This window comes from Dendrobates tinctorius, unplaced genomic scaffold (genome assembly GCF_039654945.1).
Source record: "Dendrobates tinctorius isolate UK_male_01 unplaced genomic scaffold, ASM3965494v1 ptg000035l, whole genome shotgun sequence".
In the NCBI taxonomy this organism is placed as follows: Eukaryota; Metazoa; Chordata; class Amphibia; order Anura; family Dendrobatidae; genus Dendrobates; species Dendrobates tinctorius.
The window spans coordinates 16,266,945-16,283,051 of record NW_027361703.1 but is presented as its reverse complement, the minus strand read 5'-3'; the positions used below and the strand labels follow the sequence as shown (position 1 = coordinate 16,283,051).

General features: G+C 45.4%; 1 protein-coding gene across 5 annotated transcripts in view; it reads left to right on the top strand.

The window, feature by feature from the left end:
- The window catches only part of DOCK4 (dedicator of cytokinesis 4), a 505,372-nt gene that overhangs the window by 140,487 nt on the left and 348,778 nt on the right, over nt 1-16,107 (top strand). For all 5 annotated transcript variants that reach the window (XM_073573298.1, XM_073573297.1, XM_073573296.1 and 2 more), the window contains exon 4: nt 15,309-15,364. In XM_073573298.1, the coding sequence (XP_073429399.1) occupies nt 15,309-15,364 (56 nt within the window). The remainder of the gene's footprint in view (nt 1-15,308; nt 15,365-16,107) is intronic.

The window sequence follows — 16,107 nt, the reverse complement described above, 5'->3', positions numbered from 1 at the left end:
AGCCATACACTTGACAAATGCTATTGAGAACTCTATTAGAAGTGGAAAAGAAGAACAAAGACAAAAAAAATCTAAATAATAAAAATATTGGAGAAAGAGAAACCAATCACAAACTAAAATGTTTCTCTACCAATGCACAAAGCATGGGCAACAAACAAGGAGAATTGGAACTACTAACGCAGGAAAAGAAATATGATGTTATTGGAATCACTAAAACTTGGTGGGACAATACACATGATTGGAATACAAGGCTAGAAGAGTACACCTTATTTGCTAGAAACAGACTTGATAAACAAGGAGGAGGTGTTGCATTGTATGTTAGAAAAGCATATATCTGCACAGAGATTGAAGCTTCAGAGACTGGGAGTTCTGTGGAAACTGTTTGGGTAAAAATACAAGGACAGAAAAATGGAAAGGACACCATTGTAGGCATTTACTACAGGCCGCGTGTGCAAGCTGAAGATATGGATGAACTCTTTATGCATCAAATGGCCAAGTTCTCCAAAAAATATGACACAGTTGTCATGGGAAATTTCAACTATCCTGACATTTGTTGGGAATCTCTCTCTGGCAAAACTAACAGGTCAAGGAAATTCTTATCCTCTCTTGCTGACAACTTTATCTTCCAAAAGGTAGGGGAGAAAACAAGGGGAACTGCTTACCTTGGATGTAATCCTTATAAACAGGGAGGAAATGGTTGAGGAGGTAAAAGTGGCCGGGACTCTAGGAAGTAGACACCATGCTATTTTAGAATTTTGGATAACTAGAGGAGGAAGACCTATGTAGACTCAGACGTGAAGGTTAGATTTCAGAAAGGCAGATTTTAAGGGATTCAGAAAGAGAATTGGAGGGATCTAATGGCTGGATATCCTTAAGGACAAAAATGTCCAGGAAGGATGAGAAATCTTGAAAAATGAAATTCTCAAAGCACAATTGTTAACAATTCCGAAAAGAGGGAAGAATAGGAAGCATTTAAGGAAACCAGGATGGATGAACACAGAACTTAAGCACATGCTAAAAAGGGAGAAATAAATGTTTATAAAATGGAAAGAGAGAGGCATATCTAAAGAAGAATATAATGCTGTCTGCAGAACTTGCAGGGCACAAATCAGATTTTCTAAAGCTGACAAATTGAGGCTTGCAAGTGACGTCAAAAGCAATAATAAAGGATTTTGGGGATATGTCAAAAGTAAAAGAAAAGTCAAAGATGCTATAGGATTTTTACTGGATGAAAAATGATGAAATGGTAAATCAGGATGTTGAGAAGGCCGAACTTTTAAATTCCGATTTTGCATCTGCTTTCTCTCAGAAAGGAAATGTAACATCAACTGTTCTTCACTGTCCTATTAAGGGAATAGAAGAATCCAGGATATCTATAAACAGAAGGATAGTGAGGAAACACTTAGCTAACCTAAATGAATTCAAGTCTCCAGGTCCAGATGAATTACGCCCCAGAGTACTGAAGGAGATAGCAGAAGAAATTTTTGAACCCCTCTCCATAATCTTTGAAAATTCTTGGAGAACAGGAGAAGTGCCAGAAGACTGGAGAAGAGCAAATGTTATTCCTATCTTCAAAAAGGGGAAGAAGGTGGACCCAGGCAACTATAGGCCGGTGAGTCTGACTTCTATACCAGGAAAGATCTTTGAACAAATTATTAAACAACATGTATGTAAGTACCTGGATAAGAATGAAGTGATTAAACAGAGTCAGCATGGGTTTGTAACTAATAAGTCATGTCAGACTAACTTAATTTCCTTCTATGACCGAATCACTGATTGGGTGGATCAGCGAAATGCTGTAGATATATAGTATATCTTGAAGTATATCTTGACTTCAGCAGAGCATTTGACAAAGTATCTCACACAATCCATATTGAAAAAATGACTAAGTATGGAATGGACAAGGCAACTGTTAGGTGGATTCATAACTGCCTTAGTGATCAGACCCAAAAAGTGTTCAAAAATGGCTGCACATCCAGTTGGAAGAATGTCTCAAGTGGGGTACCACAGGGCTCTGTCCTGGGCCCTGTATTGTTCAACATCTTAATCAACGATTTAGATGAAGGAATTGAGGGTAAATTGGTTAAATTTGTTGATGACACAAAGCTAGGAGGGATAGCTAATACTAGAGAAGAGAGAGAGAGAGGATTCAAAATGATATAAATAAACTGGAGCAGTGGGCAGCAACTAACAGAATGCATTTTTCCCTGTTTAAAAGCCAATGTACTACATAAGGGCAATAAAAATGAAAAAAGCATATACAGAATGGGAGGGCTAGGGCTAAGCAACAGCACATGTGAAAAAGACTTGGGTATACTAATAGATCACAGACTGAATGAGTCAACAGAGTGATGCAGCAGCAAAAAAAGCAAATGCAATTCTAGGATGTATTAACAGAAGCATACAGTCTAGATTACGTGACGTCATTATTGTCCTCTACTCCTCCTTGGTCAGACCTCATCTGGAATACGGTGTCCAGTTTTGGGCGCCACATTTTAAAAAAGACATCAACAAACTGGAGCAAGTTCAGAAAAGAGCGACCAGAATGGTGACCGGTATGCAAACCCTGTCTTATGAGGAAAGGTTGCAGGATTTGGGAATGTTTAATTTGCAAAAGAGAAGACTGAGAGGAGACTTAATAGCTGTCTACAAATATCTCGAGGCCTGTCACATTGTAGAAGGATCATCTTTATTCTCATTTGCACACGGAAAGTGTCATGGTCATGTGAGACTGGACACACCGCCTTCAGCAGGGCGAATTTATATGACACGCGTGACCCTGGATACACCGCCTCCAGCAGGGCGAATTTCAGAATAAAGGGGAAAATCAGGAAAACAATTACAATGGTGGCCCTGCGATAGGGAACGGGGACGTGGAGACCTCCTGCACTCCCCTAAGTCGGTGTCTCTACACTCCTAACGATCCCTAGGCCGGTTCCGCACCGGGCGCCGATCAGGAACCTGAAATCCCTATCTCGCCCTGAATCAATCCCTTACTAGTGAAGTGGACGGTGCAGAAACTAATCCCACCACTGCACTAAAACACACATTGAGGAAAGTGACAAACAGGGAAACACCACTTAGCTTTGCTCTGTTGTTAATGCTCCAAGCAACAGAGTCCGACACCTGAGTGCATCTTTTCCTCCAACCGGATCCAACACCTGAGTGCAGCTTTCTTCCAGCAACAGAGTCCAGCATCCGAGTGCAGCTTTCTTCCAGCAACAGAGTCCAGCATCTGAGTGCAGCTTTCTTCCAGCAACAGAGTCCAGCATCTGAGTGCAGCTCTCTTCCAGCAACAGAGTCCCGCACCTGAGTGCAGCTTTCACCATAGCTGCCACTCCACCAAGCTTTGCAAGAACTCCTCGCTGACACCATAGCTGCCACTCCACCAAGCTTTGCAAGAACTCCACACTGACACCATAGCTGCCACTCCTCCAAGCTTTGCCAGAACTCCTCGCTGACACCAAAGCTGCCACTTCAGGATTCTGACTGAGCTGCCAGTAACTCTCTCTAGCTCCTTCCTTCACCAAGGATGGTTGGAAAAGACCAATATCACCAACAGTGAGTGAGAACACCTGACACACCTTTATAGTTAGGAGCCAGAGTCTCACACCTGTTAGAGATTCCCGTGCAATAACGCTCACCACCATCGGGGGCAAACTAGAACAAAAGACACCACTGTGTAATAACCCTAATGGCCACCGGGGGCAAAACTAACTTAAAGCAACCAGCTCAAAGGGGAAAAAAAGGTTACTTAATCAAAACCTGTCATATCCAACCTGGATCATGACCGAAAGATTAGAAGCAATGGGATGAAACTGAATGGGAGGAGACACAGATTAGATATTAGAAAAAACTTTTTGACAGAGTGATCAATAAGTGGAACAGGCTGCCACGAGAGGCGGTGAGTTCTCCTTCAATAGAAGTCTTTAAACAGAGGCAGGACAGACATCTGTGTGGGATGATTTAGCGAATTCTTCTTTGAGCAAGGGGGTTGGACAAAGTTGCCCAGGAGGTCCTTTCCAACTCTACGATTCTATGAATTTAAAAGAAAAATTTATTGGCTGGTTGTCTATTTTTGACAACCAGCCACGTTAAAGGCCCCATCTCACTAAGCGATCTCGGTAGCGAGATCGCTGCTGAGTCACAACTTTTGTGACGTAACAGCGATCTCACCAGCGAGATCGCTGTGTGTGACAGCGATCAGCGAGCGGCCCCCCTGCCAGGATCGCTGGAAGAAACCTCTGGACATTTCTTTGGTCACTGGTCTCCTACTGGCCAGCACGCATCGCTGTGTGTGACAGTGGGAGACCAGCGATCAGGTGTAAAAAATAATAAAAAAAATAAAAAATATAGTTATTCTCACCTTCCGACGTCCTGTTCAGCCATCCTGCCTCTCTCCACGCTCCGGTCCCAGTGATCCTTTGCACGAATGACCGCGAGACTTTGTTATCCCTCGAGACCGTGACCTCTCGCGGTCATTCGTGCAAAGGATCACTGGGACCGGAGCGTGGAGAGAGGCAGGATGGCTGAACAGGACGTCGGAAGGTGAAAATTACTATATTTTTTATTTTGATTCTATTTTTTACAGCGATGGCCAGCGATGCCGGGCGCTCGGCATCGCTGTGCTGATCGCTGGTGAAGCTGTCTGTGTGACAGCTCACCAGCGATCACATAGCGACTTACTAGCGATCCTGACACCTTCATATCGGTGTCGGGATCGCTGGTAAGTCGCTTAGTGTGACGGGGCCTTAAGGCAGACATCTGGTGGCTGGTATTCTAGGAGCCTGCAGCCACCCCTGAAAAGGCGCATCTATTAGAAGCGCTAATTATGCTCTTCTCACTTGCTCTGTGGCGGTGTCATGTGGAGTTCATATTTGTGGTGTTGATGTCACCGTTGTATTTTCAGGTGACATCAAGCCCAGCTGTTAGTCAGTGACTAGCGGTGATTACATCGGGGTTACCGCATGTCACTGAGGCTGCTTTCCTAGCTCACTTAAGTATAAGTAAAATTGGAGACGTGGTTTTCTCCTGAGGAAGAAGTCATATTGACTTTGAAACGCATTGAATAAACCACCAACCTTTATCTCCAATTTGTCTGGATTCCTATTTATTCAGCAGCGCAGAACATATCCACAAATCTCCAATTTTACTATCCCTGACATGGTCACTTGGTGACCAGTGGATCTGCTGCAGCTGATAATTCGGTTGCATTTATATGCCTTTAATGAAAAGAAGCATCAGGTGAGGTATCTGAAATACAAATCTTGAATATCCATTGGATAAAATCCTATTTTGTGCTTTTCTCCTGCAGTTTCTTTTCATCAGCTCACTTTAGTGTGAGTCGGGCCGATGACTTGCATTGACCTCAGTGTGATCACCACTAGCACAGTGAGAAAAAGTATCACAGTGCAGTCCTCAGCGAATTCGTCTCAAGACTAGTCACCGTGAAAAATTTCTTAGGGTGAACTCCAATGAACTTATTAAGCTCAGTGCTGTACCATGAGACTTTTTCTCACGGTGCTAGCGGTGATCTCACTGAGGTCACCGCAGTTCAGCGTCCCGGGTCACACTGAAGTGAGCGAGGAATGCAGCCTCCATTACTTGCTCTAATCTCGATTACATCACCATTGGTTACTGACTCTGTTCTCGCAGAAGCTCATTCTCCCATCGTCTGCTCTTACTGTTATTAGCGTCAGCAGGTGTAGGATGATGGGAGAAGTACTTTCTCATCAGCTGTGACGTCTCTGACCAATGTTAAACTTTTTACCACTAGTCACAGCTGCTGGCTGTTAGATGAACCGCAGCTCTCTGACCAGCCGGAATGATTAGAGCTGCCGGTGTTTCTCGCGCTTTCATGCAGATGACAGCATGGGCAACACTTGATGTTCGGGGTGCCAAACCTGAACAGTAACACGGATGTTGTAGAGAAGTTCCGTGTTTTGGGGTCTGTCTGAACATAAGGTGTTTGGTATGGACCCTGAATTTTGCTGTTTGAGTTCACACATCACTACTCCCTGAATATCTGCCTTCAGAGCTTATTTTAAATGAAAGTGTGCGTTACCAGTGTGAGACATATAATAACTGATAGTCTGCTCTCCTAAAATTTGGGCCTGGGGCCACACCTACATACTCATCTGATGTATGAGCCCTTGTAATGTTCTAGATCCTGTGAAGTCATAAGTGTTTGCCCTCTAATGTTACGATATCCCCCATCCTGTAATAATTTCCCAGATCCTAGCCCTGTCCTATATTAATGTCCCCCATTCTGAGGTATAATGTTCGTCATCCCCGACCTTTTCCTGGTATAATGTATTCCATCCTGAGCCCCTCCAGTAATAGTGTCCCCCATCATGATATAAATTCTCCACCCTAATATAATGTCTCCCTTTCCTGGTATAATGTCCTTCATCCTTGATCTCTTCCTGGTATTATGCTCCCCCATCCTGACCCCCTTCAGGTAATATATGTCCCCCATCCTAGTATAATGTTCTGCCTGAGCTTCTTTCAGTAGTAATGTCCTTGTTTTCTTTCTCTTTTCCAACAAATATATATGATTCTACTTATCTTCCCCTGCTGGCACAACTTGTGGCATCCTCTGATGAAGCTTGCGCAGAAGCTGGCAACTGACCTAAAGCAAATTTGGCACCTGTTTTGGCCGCTATAAGATGCCGCCACCGCCTTGCAGGGCTTATCTACAGCATTCTATAATGCTGTAGATAAGCCCCCGGTCCGACCTGAAAGATAAGAAAAATAAGTTTTATTATACTCACCTGCGAGGCGTACCGGTCTGATGAGTGTCGCGAGTCCAGGTCCAGGGCATCCCATCTTCTTGCGATGCCACCCTTCTGCTTGCTTCATGGTTCCCTGGCATCGCGCTCCTGCACAGGCGTACTTCTCTGCCCTGTTGAGGGCAGATAAAAGTACTGCAGTGTGCAGAGGCTGTGCCTCTCTGACCTTTCCCGGCGCCTGCGCACTGCTGTACTTTGCTCTGCCCTCAATAGGGCAGAGAAGTACGCCTGCACAGGAGAGTGATGCCGAGAAGCCTGTTTGGATAACGCAGGGGCACATCATCCACATGAAGTAAGCAGGAGGGCGGTGATCATAAGAAGATGGGAGGTGCCGGACCCAGACTTGCGACACTCAGCAGACCGGATCTCCACCCCCCCCCCCCCCCCCCCCCCCCCGGGTGAGTATATTAAAACTTATTTTTCTTATCTTTCATGTCGGATCGGGGGCTTATCTACAGCATTATAGAATGCTATAGATAAGCCCTGAAGGGCGGTGGCCGCATCTTATGTTTGCCATATCTGGTGACAGGTACCCTTTAAGCATAGAAATGATAGGCAGCACATGACGTCACTGCCATGTGCCACGGTGTGCCAACGCTGACTTCAGCTGCTGGCCTCTGTTTGACGTCACTGCCTTGCGCCACGGGGTGCCAACGCCGACGTCAGCTGCTGGCCTCTGTTTGGCCTGCAGTGTGTAGAGCCTAGTCTATTCTGCAATATATTTCAGCTGAATGTGCGTCCTTGGACGCACTGACCTGATTGCTGTTACACTCTCTGCTACTGGGATCATGAGGGTGTGTGCACACGTTGCGGATCCGCAGCAGATTTGGCCTTGTGGATCCGTAGCAGTTTTTGCTGCGGTGTACAGTACCTTTATTTTCAATGGAAAACAAAAACCGCAGTGCACACGGTGCGGAATTGCTGCGGTTTCAAAACCGCAGCATGTCACTTCTTTGTGCGGAATCCGCAGCGGTTTCACACCTGCTCCATTGTAGAGGTGTCAAGCCGCAGGGGAAAACTGCAGGCTAATCCGCAGACAAACCGCAGGTCTTTTGACCTGCTGATTTTGCAAAATCTGCGCGGAAAATTCCGCAGCAGAATCCGCAACGGGTGCACACACCGTTACACCTGTATGCTCTCCTAATTAATTTACCTGTCTCACACTGGTATCACCAACTTGTATTTAAAATAAGCTCTGGAGGCAGATTCTCAGGGAGATCCTTGTCCAGACCATAAATCTTAATTCTTCTACATATAAGAAAAATGTGGAGTTCTCTTGAACACATCAAAGTAACACATTGAAAGCACACATACACCTCCAGCAGCAGCTTACTTTCCTTAAGAACCAAAAGAAATTAAGCATGCCGAAACCCTAAATGCCCTACTGTCATGGTTAAGACATGGCTAATGTCCTGTTCTCACAGGGTTAACTTTGCCGGCCTCTCTTTGGATCTGGGAGGGGTATTTATACTCACTCCAGACTAGGATTCCCTGTCAGCTATACTGTTGTTCTGGCTGTGTGTCTGACCCCTGGTGTGCTTGTATACTGCATTGCTTGTTTGATTTCCGTGTATGACCCGGTCTGTCCCCTCACTCTGTTCTCTGTCTCACGTTTTGATACTTTTGTCTTCTCCGGTTCTGACCTCCTGGCTTGGCTATCGTTACTCCGTTACAGTTTGTCTGTATTGTACCGTCTATTGCCCGTTCTGGTTTTCTGATCTATTGCTACGTCCTGACTATCTGTTCTGTCTAACCCGTTGGTATTGTTGTGCTATCCTATGCTTTGACCCCGGTTTAATCTGGTTATGCCCCTTGGTAACTTTTCCCGCATTTACCTTTCTAGGAGTTTTCTTTCAGCTCCTAGCTCTGTGGAGCTTAGGCCACGCCCCCAGCAGTCACGTGCTTCAGGTGAAGCACGCATCTTCACCGCTGCTGCCTCGCTCCACAGGTATCTTTGAGCACCGTTTTTGTACTCAGGACATGCGCACTGGCTCAGTGAGCAAGTGCAGTGCGGTGTTCCTGACATTATAGCCGACCATTTCAGTTTTTTTTTTTTTCTCTCTGAGGGGAGAAAAAAAAAAAATTATCTTCATGGATTCCATGCAAGCTTTGGCTGATCAGGTCAAGCACCTGACCCATATGTTCCACAAACTTAATGTTGAACAGCGCACGATGGCCCATACCCAGCAACAGTTGGTGGATACTGTTCAGGGGGCTGTCGCTGCAGGGGCTCCTAGTGCTGGGGATAGAGATGTGTCATTGGCATCCCCCGAATCTCCGGTCAAATTGCCAGACTCTTTCTCAGGGGATAAAAGGGAGTTTGTGTCGTTCAGAGAAGGATGCAAGCTTTTTTTTTCTCTGAGGCCCCGCTCCTCCGGGGATGAGTTCCAGAGGGTGTGGGTCGTCATTTCCCTACTTCGGGGGGCTCCACAGGCATGGGCTTTCTCTCTTCCTCTGCTCCTAAATGTATGTCTGTTAATTTGTTCTTTGAGGCTCTGGGGCACATTTATGATGAGCCTGATAGAGTGCATATGGCAGAGGATATGGTGATGAGTGTGACACAGGGGAGGCACTCTGCTGAATGGTTCTGCTCAGAGTTTAGACGTTGGACCGCCGAAGTATCCCGGAACGATGCCACTCTGAGGGGGTTTTTCTGCAGGGGCCTGTCTGACCGTCTGCAGGACGCTCTGGCATTACATCCTCCTCCTGATATCCTGGAGGATGCCATGATGCAGGCGGTCCGTATGGACCGGAGACTCCGTGCTAGAGGAATGATGCAACAAGAGACTCCCTTGTACCCCAAATTGTGAGACACTGCACCTGTATCTGAGCCCATGGAGGTTGGGTCAGTCTCGGTTAAGGAGAAAGAGAGAAGGCACCGTAGAGACAACCTACTATGCTTTTACTGTGGAGCCTCTGGACATTGGAAAAGGAATTGCCCCTCCTGCCCTTCTTCAGAGAAACCATCAGAGAAACAACTGAGTCTGGGCAACAATCGAGGAGGTTGTCCTGACTCCCAGGTACATTTTTTCTCACGTACAAAGATGGTGCTCCAGGTTGAATTGGAACTTGCTGGCGGTCCTGTTATGACCACCGCCTTTGTTGACTGTGGTTCCTCCATTAATCTGATTGATTCCCAAGTTGTGACTCTTAATAAGATAGAGGCTGTCAGGTTAAAAGACCCTGTTAAAAATGTTGCTGTGGATTCATCCCCTCTTACCCGGGATCGAATTTGCTTTGTCTGAAGTTTTTTGTATGAAAATGGGTTCCACTCATGTGGAAAAGTTAAGTTGTTTCATTATGAATAATCTGTCTGCAGGACTGGTATTGGGGATGCCCTGGTTGCAACGCAACAATCCTCTCATTGATTGGGTGAAGGGGGAGATCATCCGATGGGGATGTAATGATAATCGTCTGTGTTGTATCCCGGTTCCTTTTGTCAATCCGATAAGATCTGTATCTGTGTCGTCTGTTGGTCTGGAGGGTATTCCGGAGTACCTGAGAGACTTTGAAGACATGTTTTCCAAAAGCGAGGCTGAGGTGCTCCCACCACATAGACCATTTGATTGTGCTATCGATTTAGTACCTGGAGCCAAATTACCCAAGGCTCGTTTGTTTAATTTGTCCGGGCCTGAGCGCTAAGCTATGAAAGAGTACATCAAAGAGAGCCTTCGCAAGGGGCATATTCGGCCCTCAGTCTCACCCGTGGCAGCGGGGTTTTTCTTTGTAAAGACAAAAGATGGTGAGTTGCGACTGTGCCTTGACTTTCGGGAGCTGAACAAAATTACTGTTAATAACACGTACCCTCTCCCGTTGATTCCTGATCTATGCAACCAACTCACGGGGACCAAATGCTTTTCTAAGCTCGATCTACGAGGGGCTTATAACCTTATAAGGATCCGGGAGGGGGACGAATGGAAAACAGCGTTCCTGACAACTGAGGGGCTGTTTGAAAACCTGGTTATGCCCTTCGGCCTCACTAACACTTCTGCTGTTTTTCAGAACTTAATTAATGTTTTTTTCTGACTTGATTGGGCGTTATGTAGTCATCTACTTGGATGACATCTTGATATACTCTGAGGATAGTCAGTCACACTTACACCATTTACATACGGTTCTTATGAGACTCCGGGAGAACCATTTGTATGCTAATCTGGAGAAGTGCTCATTCTTTATGCAAGAACTGTCTTTTCTGGGTGTAATTGAATATGGGGAGGGATTCCGCATGGATCCAGGGACGGTTCAAGCCATTACCGATTGGGTGCAGCCTCATGACCTGAAGGGGTTGCAGCAATTTCTGGGCTTCTCTAATTATTATATGAAGTTCATTAAAGGGTTCTCGCAGGTGGTGAAAACCTTGACGGACCTCACTCTTAAAGGGGCAGATGTAAAAAATTCGTCCGTGGCCGCAAAAATTCCTTCCTTACATTAAAGAATTGTTTTACCACAGCCCCTGTGTTGGTACAACCCGAATCTTCAAGACCTTTTATCGTCGAGATCGACGCTTTGGAGGTGGGGGTGGGGGCAGTATTGTCACAGAGCCCCTCTACCCTGACCTCAAACCCTGTGCCTTTTTCTCTAAGAAGTTCTCTTCGGCCGAGAGAAACTATGATGTTGGTAACAGGGAATTGTTAACGGTTAAATTGGCCTTCGAAGAATGGAGGCATTTTTTGGAGAGGGCCGCTCATCCCCTTACGGTTATCACTGATCATAAAAACCTGGCCTGTATCGAGTCTGCTAAGAGATTGACCCCCAGACAGGCTCGGTGGGCACTTATTTTTCTCGATTTCATTTTACCATCACGTTCCGACCAGGGTCTAAAAATGTAAAGGCGGATGCCTTATCCCGAAGTTTTGATTCTGTGTCCCCTCCAGAACCTCCTTCCTCCATTCTTCAACCGGGAGTGGTTGTAGCCGAAATCTCCTCTGAGTTACAGAGAGAGATTCTGGAAGCACAAGCGCAAGCTCCCAGGAATAAACCCCAGGTAAATTGTTTGTACCCGAACAATTCCGTCTCACACTCCTTCAAGAATTTCATGATTCTGTGTTAAGTGCACACCCTGGTATTGCAGCTACCCGGGGGGCAGTAGCTAGGGGTTTTTGGTGGCCCTCTATGGGTACTGATACTGATGGGTATTTGTAAATACTTGTGGGGTGTGCGCGCGCTCTAAAAGCTCTCAGGTCCGGCTGGCCGGGGAATTGGTGCCTTTGCCAATTCCGGATAGGTATTTATCACTAATCTTCCATCTTCCAAGGGCAACTCAGTGGTATTGGTAGTGGTTGATAGATTTTCTAAGCAAGCCCACTTTGTGCCATTACCTGTGTTACCATCTGCTGAAACCTTGGCCCGCTTGTTTGTACAGCACATTGTTTGATTGCATGGAGTGCCCGTGAACATGATGTCGGACAAGAGTGTGCAATTTGTGGCCAGGTTTTGGAGAGCGTTTTGTATGAAGTTGGGGGTCACGTTGTCATTCTCCTCTGCCTATCACCCAGAATCCAACGGACAGACTGAACGCACCAACCAGTCGTTGGAGCAGATTCTGAGATGCCTGGCCTCCTCCAGACAGGAAGACTGGTGTGAGGTATTGCCCATGGCAGAATTTGCATTCAACTGTCGTATTAATCAGTCTACCGGAAAGTCTCCCTTTCAGGTCAATTATGGGTTTGTTCCGCAGTTTGGGGAATTTTCCCGTATGGATTGGGATTGCCCTGGTGCCAAGGGGATGGTACAACAGTTAAAAACCCTCTGGAGGGAGGTGCAGGGGAACATCTCCAAAGCCCAGAAGAAGTACGAAGTACAAACATTTTGCGGACAGGAGGAGGAGGTTGGGTCCTGCGTTAACAGTGGGGGAAAAAGTCTGGTTGTCCACCCGTAACATCAAACTTAAAATACCCTCTATGAAGTTGGGCCCAAAATTTATTGGCCCATACAAGATTATAGAGGTGATCAACCCGGTGGCATACAGATTACAGTTGCCCACCTCCTTCAAAATATCTAATGTCTTCCACAGGTCCCTATTAAAACCTGTGGGGACAGTTAGAGAAGATCCCTCATCTGTGGCTCCACCAGTGTTGGTAGAGGGTCAACTGGAGTACGAGGTAGGGCGCATCATTGATTCACGGTGAGTGCGCCGGAGACTTCAGAACCTTATTCATTGGAAGGGATTTTCTGTTGAGGATCGGTCATGGGTTCCGGCCAGTTCGGTGCATGCTGATCGACTGGTGCGGGCTTTTCATGCCAGATACCCTGAGAAACCTGGGGGTCCAGTGGCCCCCCATTAGGAGGGGGGTACTGTCATGGTTAGGACATGGTTAATGTCCTGTTCTCACAGGGTTAACTTTGCCAGCCTCTTTGGATCTGGGAGGGGTATTTATACTCACTCCAGACTAGGATTCCCTGTCAGCTATGCTGTTATTCTGGCTGTGTGTCTGACCCCTGGTGTGCTTGTATACTGCATTGCTTGTTTGATTTCCATGTATGACCCGGTCTGTCCCCTCACTCTGTTCTCTGTCTCACGTTTTGATACTTTTGTCTTCTCCGGTTCTGACCTCCTAGCTTGGCTATCGTTACTCCATTACAGTTTGTCCCTGTTGTACCGTCTATTGCCCGTTCTGGTTTTCTGATCTATTGTTACGTCCTGACTATCCGTTCTGTCTATCCCGTTGGTATTGTTGTGCTTTCTCGTGCTTTGACCCCGGCTTAATCTGGTTATGCCCCTTGGTAACTTGTCCCGCAGTTACCTTTCTAGGAGTTTTCCTTCAGCTCCTAGCTCTGTGGAGCTTAGGCCACGCCCCCAGCAGTCACGTGCTTCAGGCCCTGTTAGTCTGAAGCACGCATCTTCACCGCTGCTGCCCCGCTCCACAGGTACCTTTGAGCACTGTTTTTGTACTCAGGACACGCGCACTGGCTCAGTGAGCAAGTACAGTGCGGCGTTCCAGACACCTACCCTTCGTTGGTTCATAACAATATTAGCAATATTAGATAATTGGCTGGCATGAATCTAATGTGTTGAGGGACCTTTAATTCTAGACTTAGACGTCTACACCTTCCCACCAGTTTATTAGGTAAAATATATGGTTGTGAATAGATAGTGAGGATCATAAGTGCTAATTAGTTAAATGTTCTTTAATTAACCTCACTGTGAGTCACCAGCCTTGATAAATAGATGTTATGTTTTGAAGTTGCATAGATCAGGCCTAATGATGGTTTTACATGGCATGGTTGTTATATTCAAACCGATCATATAATGGCGTTATTAGCCAAGCTGACCCGAATTCTGGGTATACAGAATGATCATTTAATGATCATTTATACGATCATACTGCACACAGAATATCTTGTCACCAGCAGCTCTTCCTTTTACAGAGAGCAATATGCTGCTGACAACAATGACGTTTAATAACGATCTCAATAATCATTCTGCCCAACTAACCAGTGTTTTTCTCATTTGTCGTTTGTTTATTGTTCAGTTTAGATAGGTTGATAGTTGGGAACAAGCATTCCTGCAACACTCATTGTCCGATATTCGACCATCTAAAAGGGTCTTTTGTGTTCTCATGACACTGTCTACTCAAAGTGAGGGCCCCTAATTTCTGCTCACAGTTATATTGAGAAGTTCTTTACATCCAGAATCATAGTTAAAATTCTTGGACAATGGCTTATTCTAAGGCTTTATTGTACTTACATGTGAAATAAGCCATGTTATGTGCTGTGACATTAATATTAATCTTCTATTCCATATAAGTTTGCACATTTGATGCTCATATAAATATATCATATAGCGCCTTGTTTAAACTCATTTATTTTTAGGTATTCTCATATTAAGGTTCCCCCATTTAGAGTAGTGTACTCTTCCCCACCATCCTGTAGAATGTAAGCCCGAAAGGTCAGGGTCCTCTCCCCTCTATATCAGTCTGTGATTGTTAGTTTGTTTACTGTAAGTGATATCTGTAATTTGTATGTAACCCCTTCTCATGTACAGCACCATGGAATCAATGGTGCTATATAAATAATATGATATCTGGCTTAGGAAACCCTCTAAGTGTCGCTCTTTTTCATCGCATTACACAAATCATTGATTTCATTCTGTGCCATTCCCTCTCCCTTGTGGCAGGTGCAGCTGGTTTCTCCCTGCAGACCACAGCTAATTGCTAGGGGTCAGTACATTATATGATCAGCTTATTTTCTTGGGATGCTTCTAACCAAAAGACATTTACAAAAAGTACACAGTTTAGTTATATATCAAGTTCTGCTGATTTCCTAAAAATGCATATCTGATCAAGTTTATTATTTCCGACACATTTTAATGTACACACATTTCTCATTTCTGGATAGCCTGCTTACTGTAAATGGGAGGTCTGCACTCTGAAATGGAACCACTCGTATTTTATAGCGATGTGTATTGACTTCCACTGTGCAGGGATTATTATTATTATTATACAGCTTGATGCAGAATACAGCATCCCATACGTTGTTTTTGTTCTAATTTAGTCCTTTTTAATATTCTTTTCCCAGGGTGTCTTTCCTTCAAGTTATGTACACTTAAAGAATGCTTCTGTGAAAAACAAGGGGTAAGTCATTTTCTGTCTATTCTTACATTTAACCTCTTAGAATTATTAAACTTTGTTTAAATCTTCGCGTCTAGATATTGTGGTTAGAGCAGTGTTTGTCTTCCTTCCATCCAAGTGGAGCATGTCTGAGTCACACCTGCCCCCGCATTACTCTAACCTCTCTCCATTCAAAGTTCATGTTATCTCCTGTAGCTCAGGAAAATTGCAAATTGTCTACTTTCTGTAGCTTATCAAGGCAAGAGGACACAAAATGTTCCAAAATCTTTTTACTACTGAATTGTTTTAATTTCTCCTTCGCCTCATTGGGGGACACAGATACTGTGGTGTATGCTTCTGCCGCTAGGAGGCTGACACTAAGTGGAAAAAAAGAGGTTAGCTCCTCCTCCGCCATATACACCCTCGCCCCCATTGCGGGCGGAACTCCGTTTTTTACTTGGTGTCCATGGAGGCACACGTCTGTTTTTTTTGTCCAGACTTTTTTCTTTTTCCCATGAAGATTAGACAGGGGCAACGGATCCTATTGAAAGGGTCCGATTTCCCCAAACCAACAACGGGCGAGCACGTGCGAGTGTCGCCTCCACGTATCCTCTCCCGCATCGTGGGACACAATGCCAGACTTAGCCCTGACCACCCATAGGTATTGAAACCATGGGCTGTACGAGGCACGAGACTAGTCCATGCGGCCCCCACTGCTCCACCAATGCTGAGACTGCGGTGCTGCAAGGTGGCGGACGGTCCCTCTC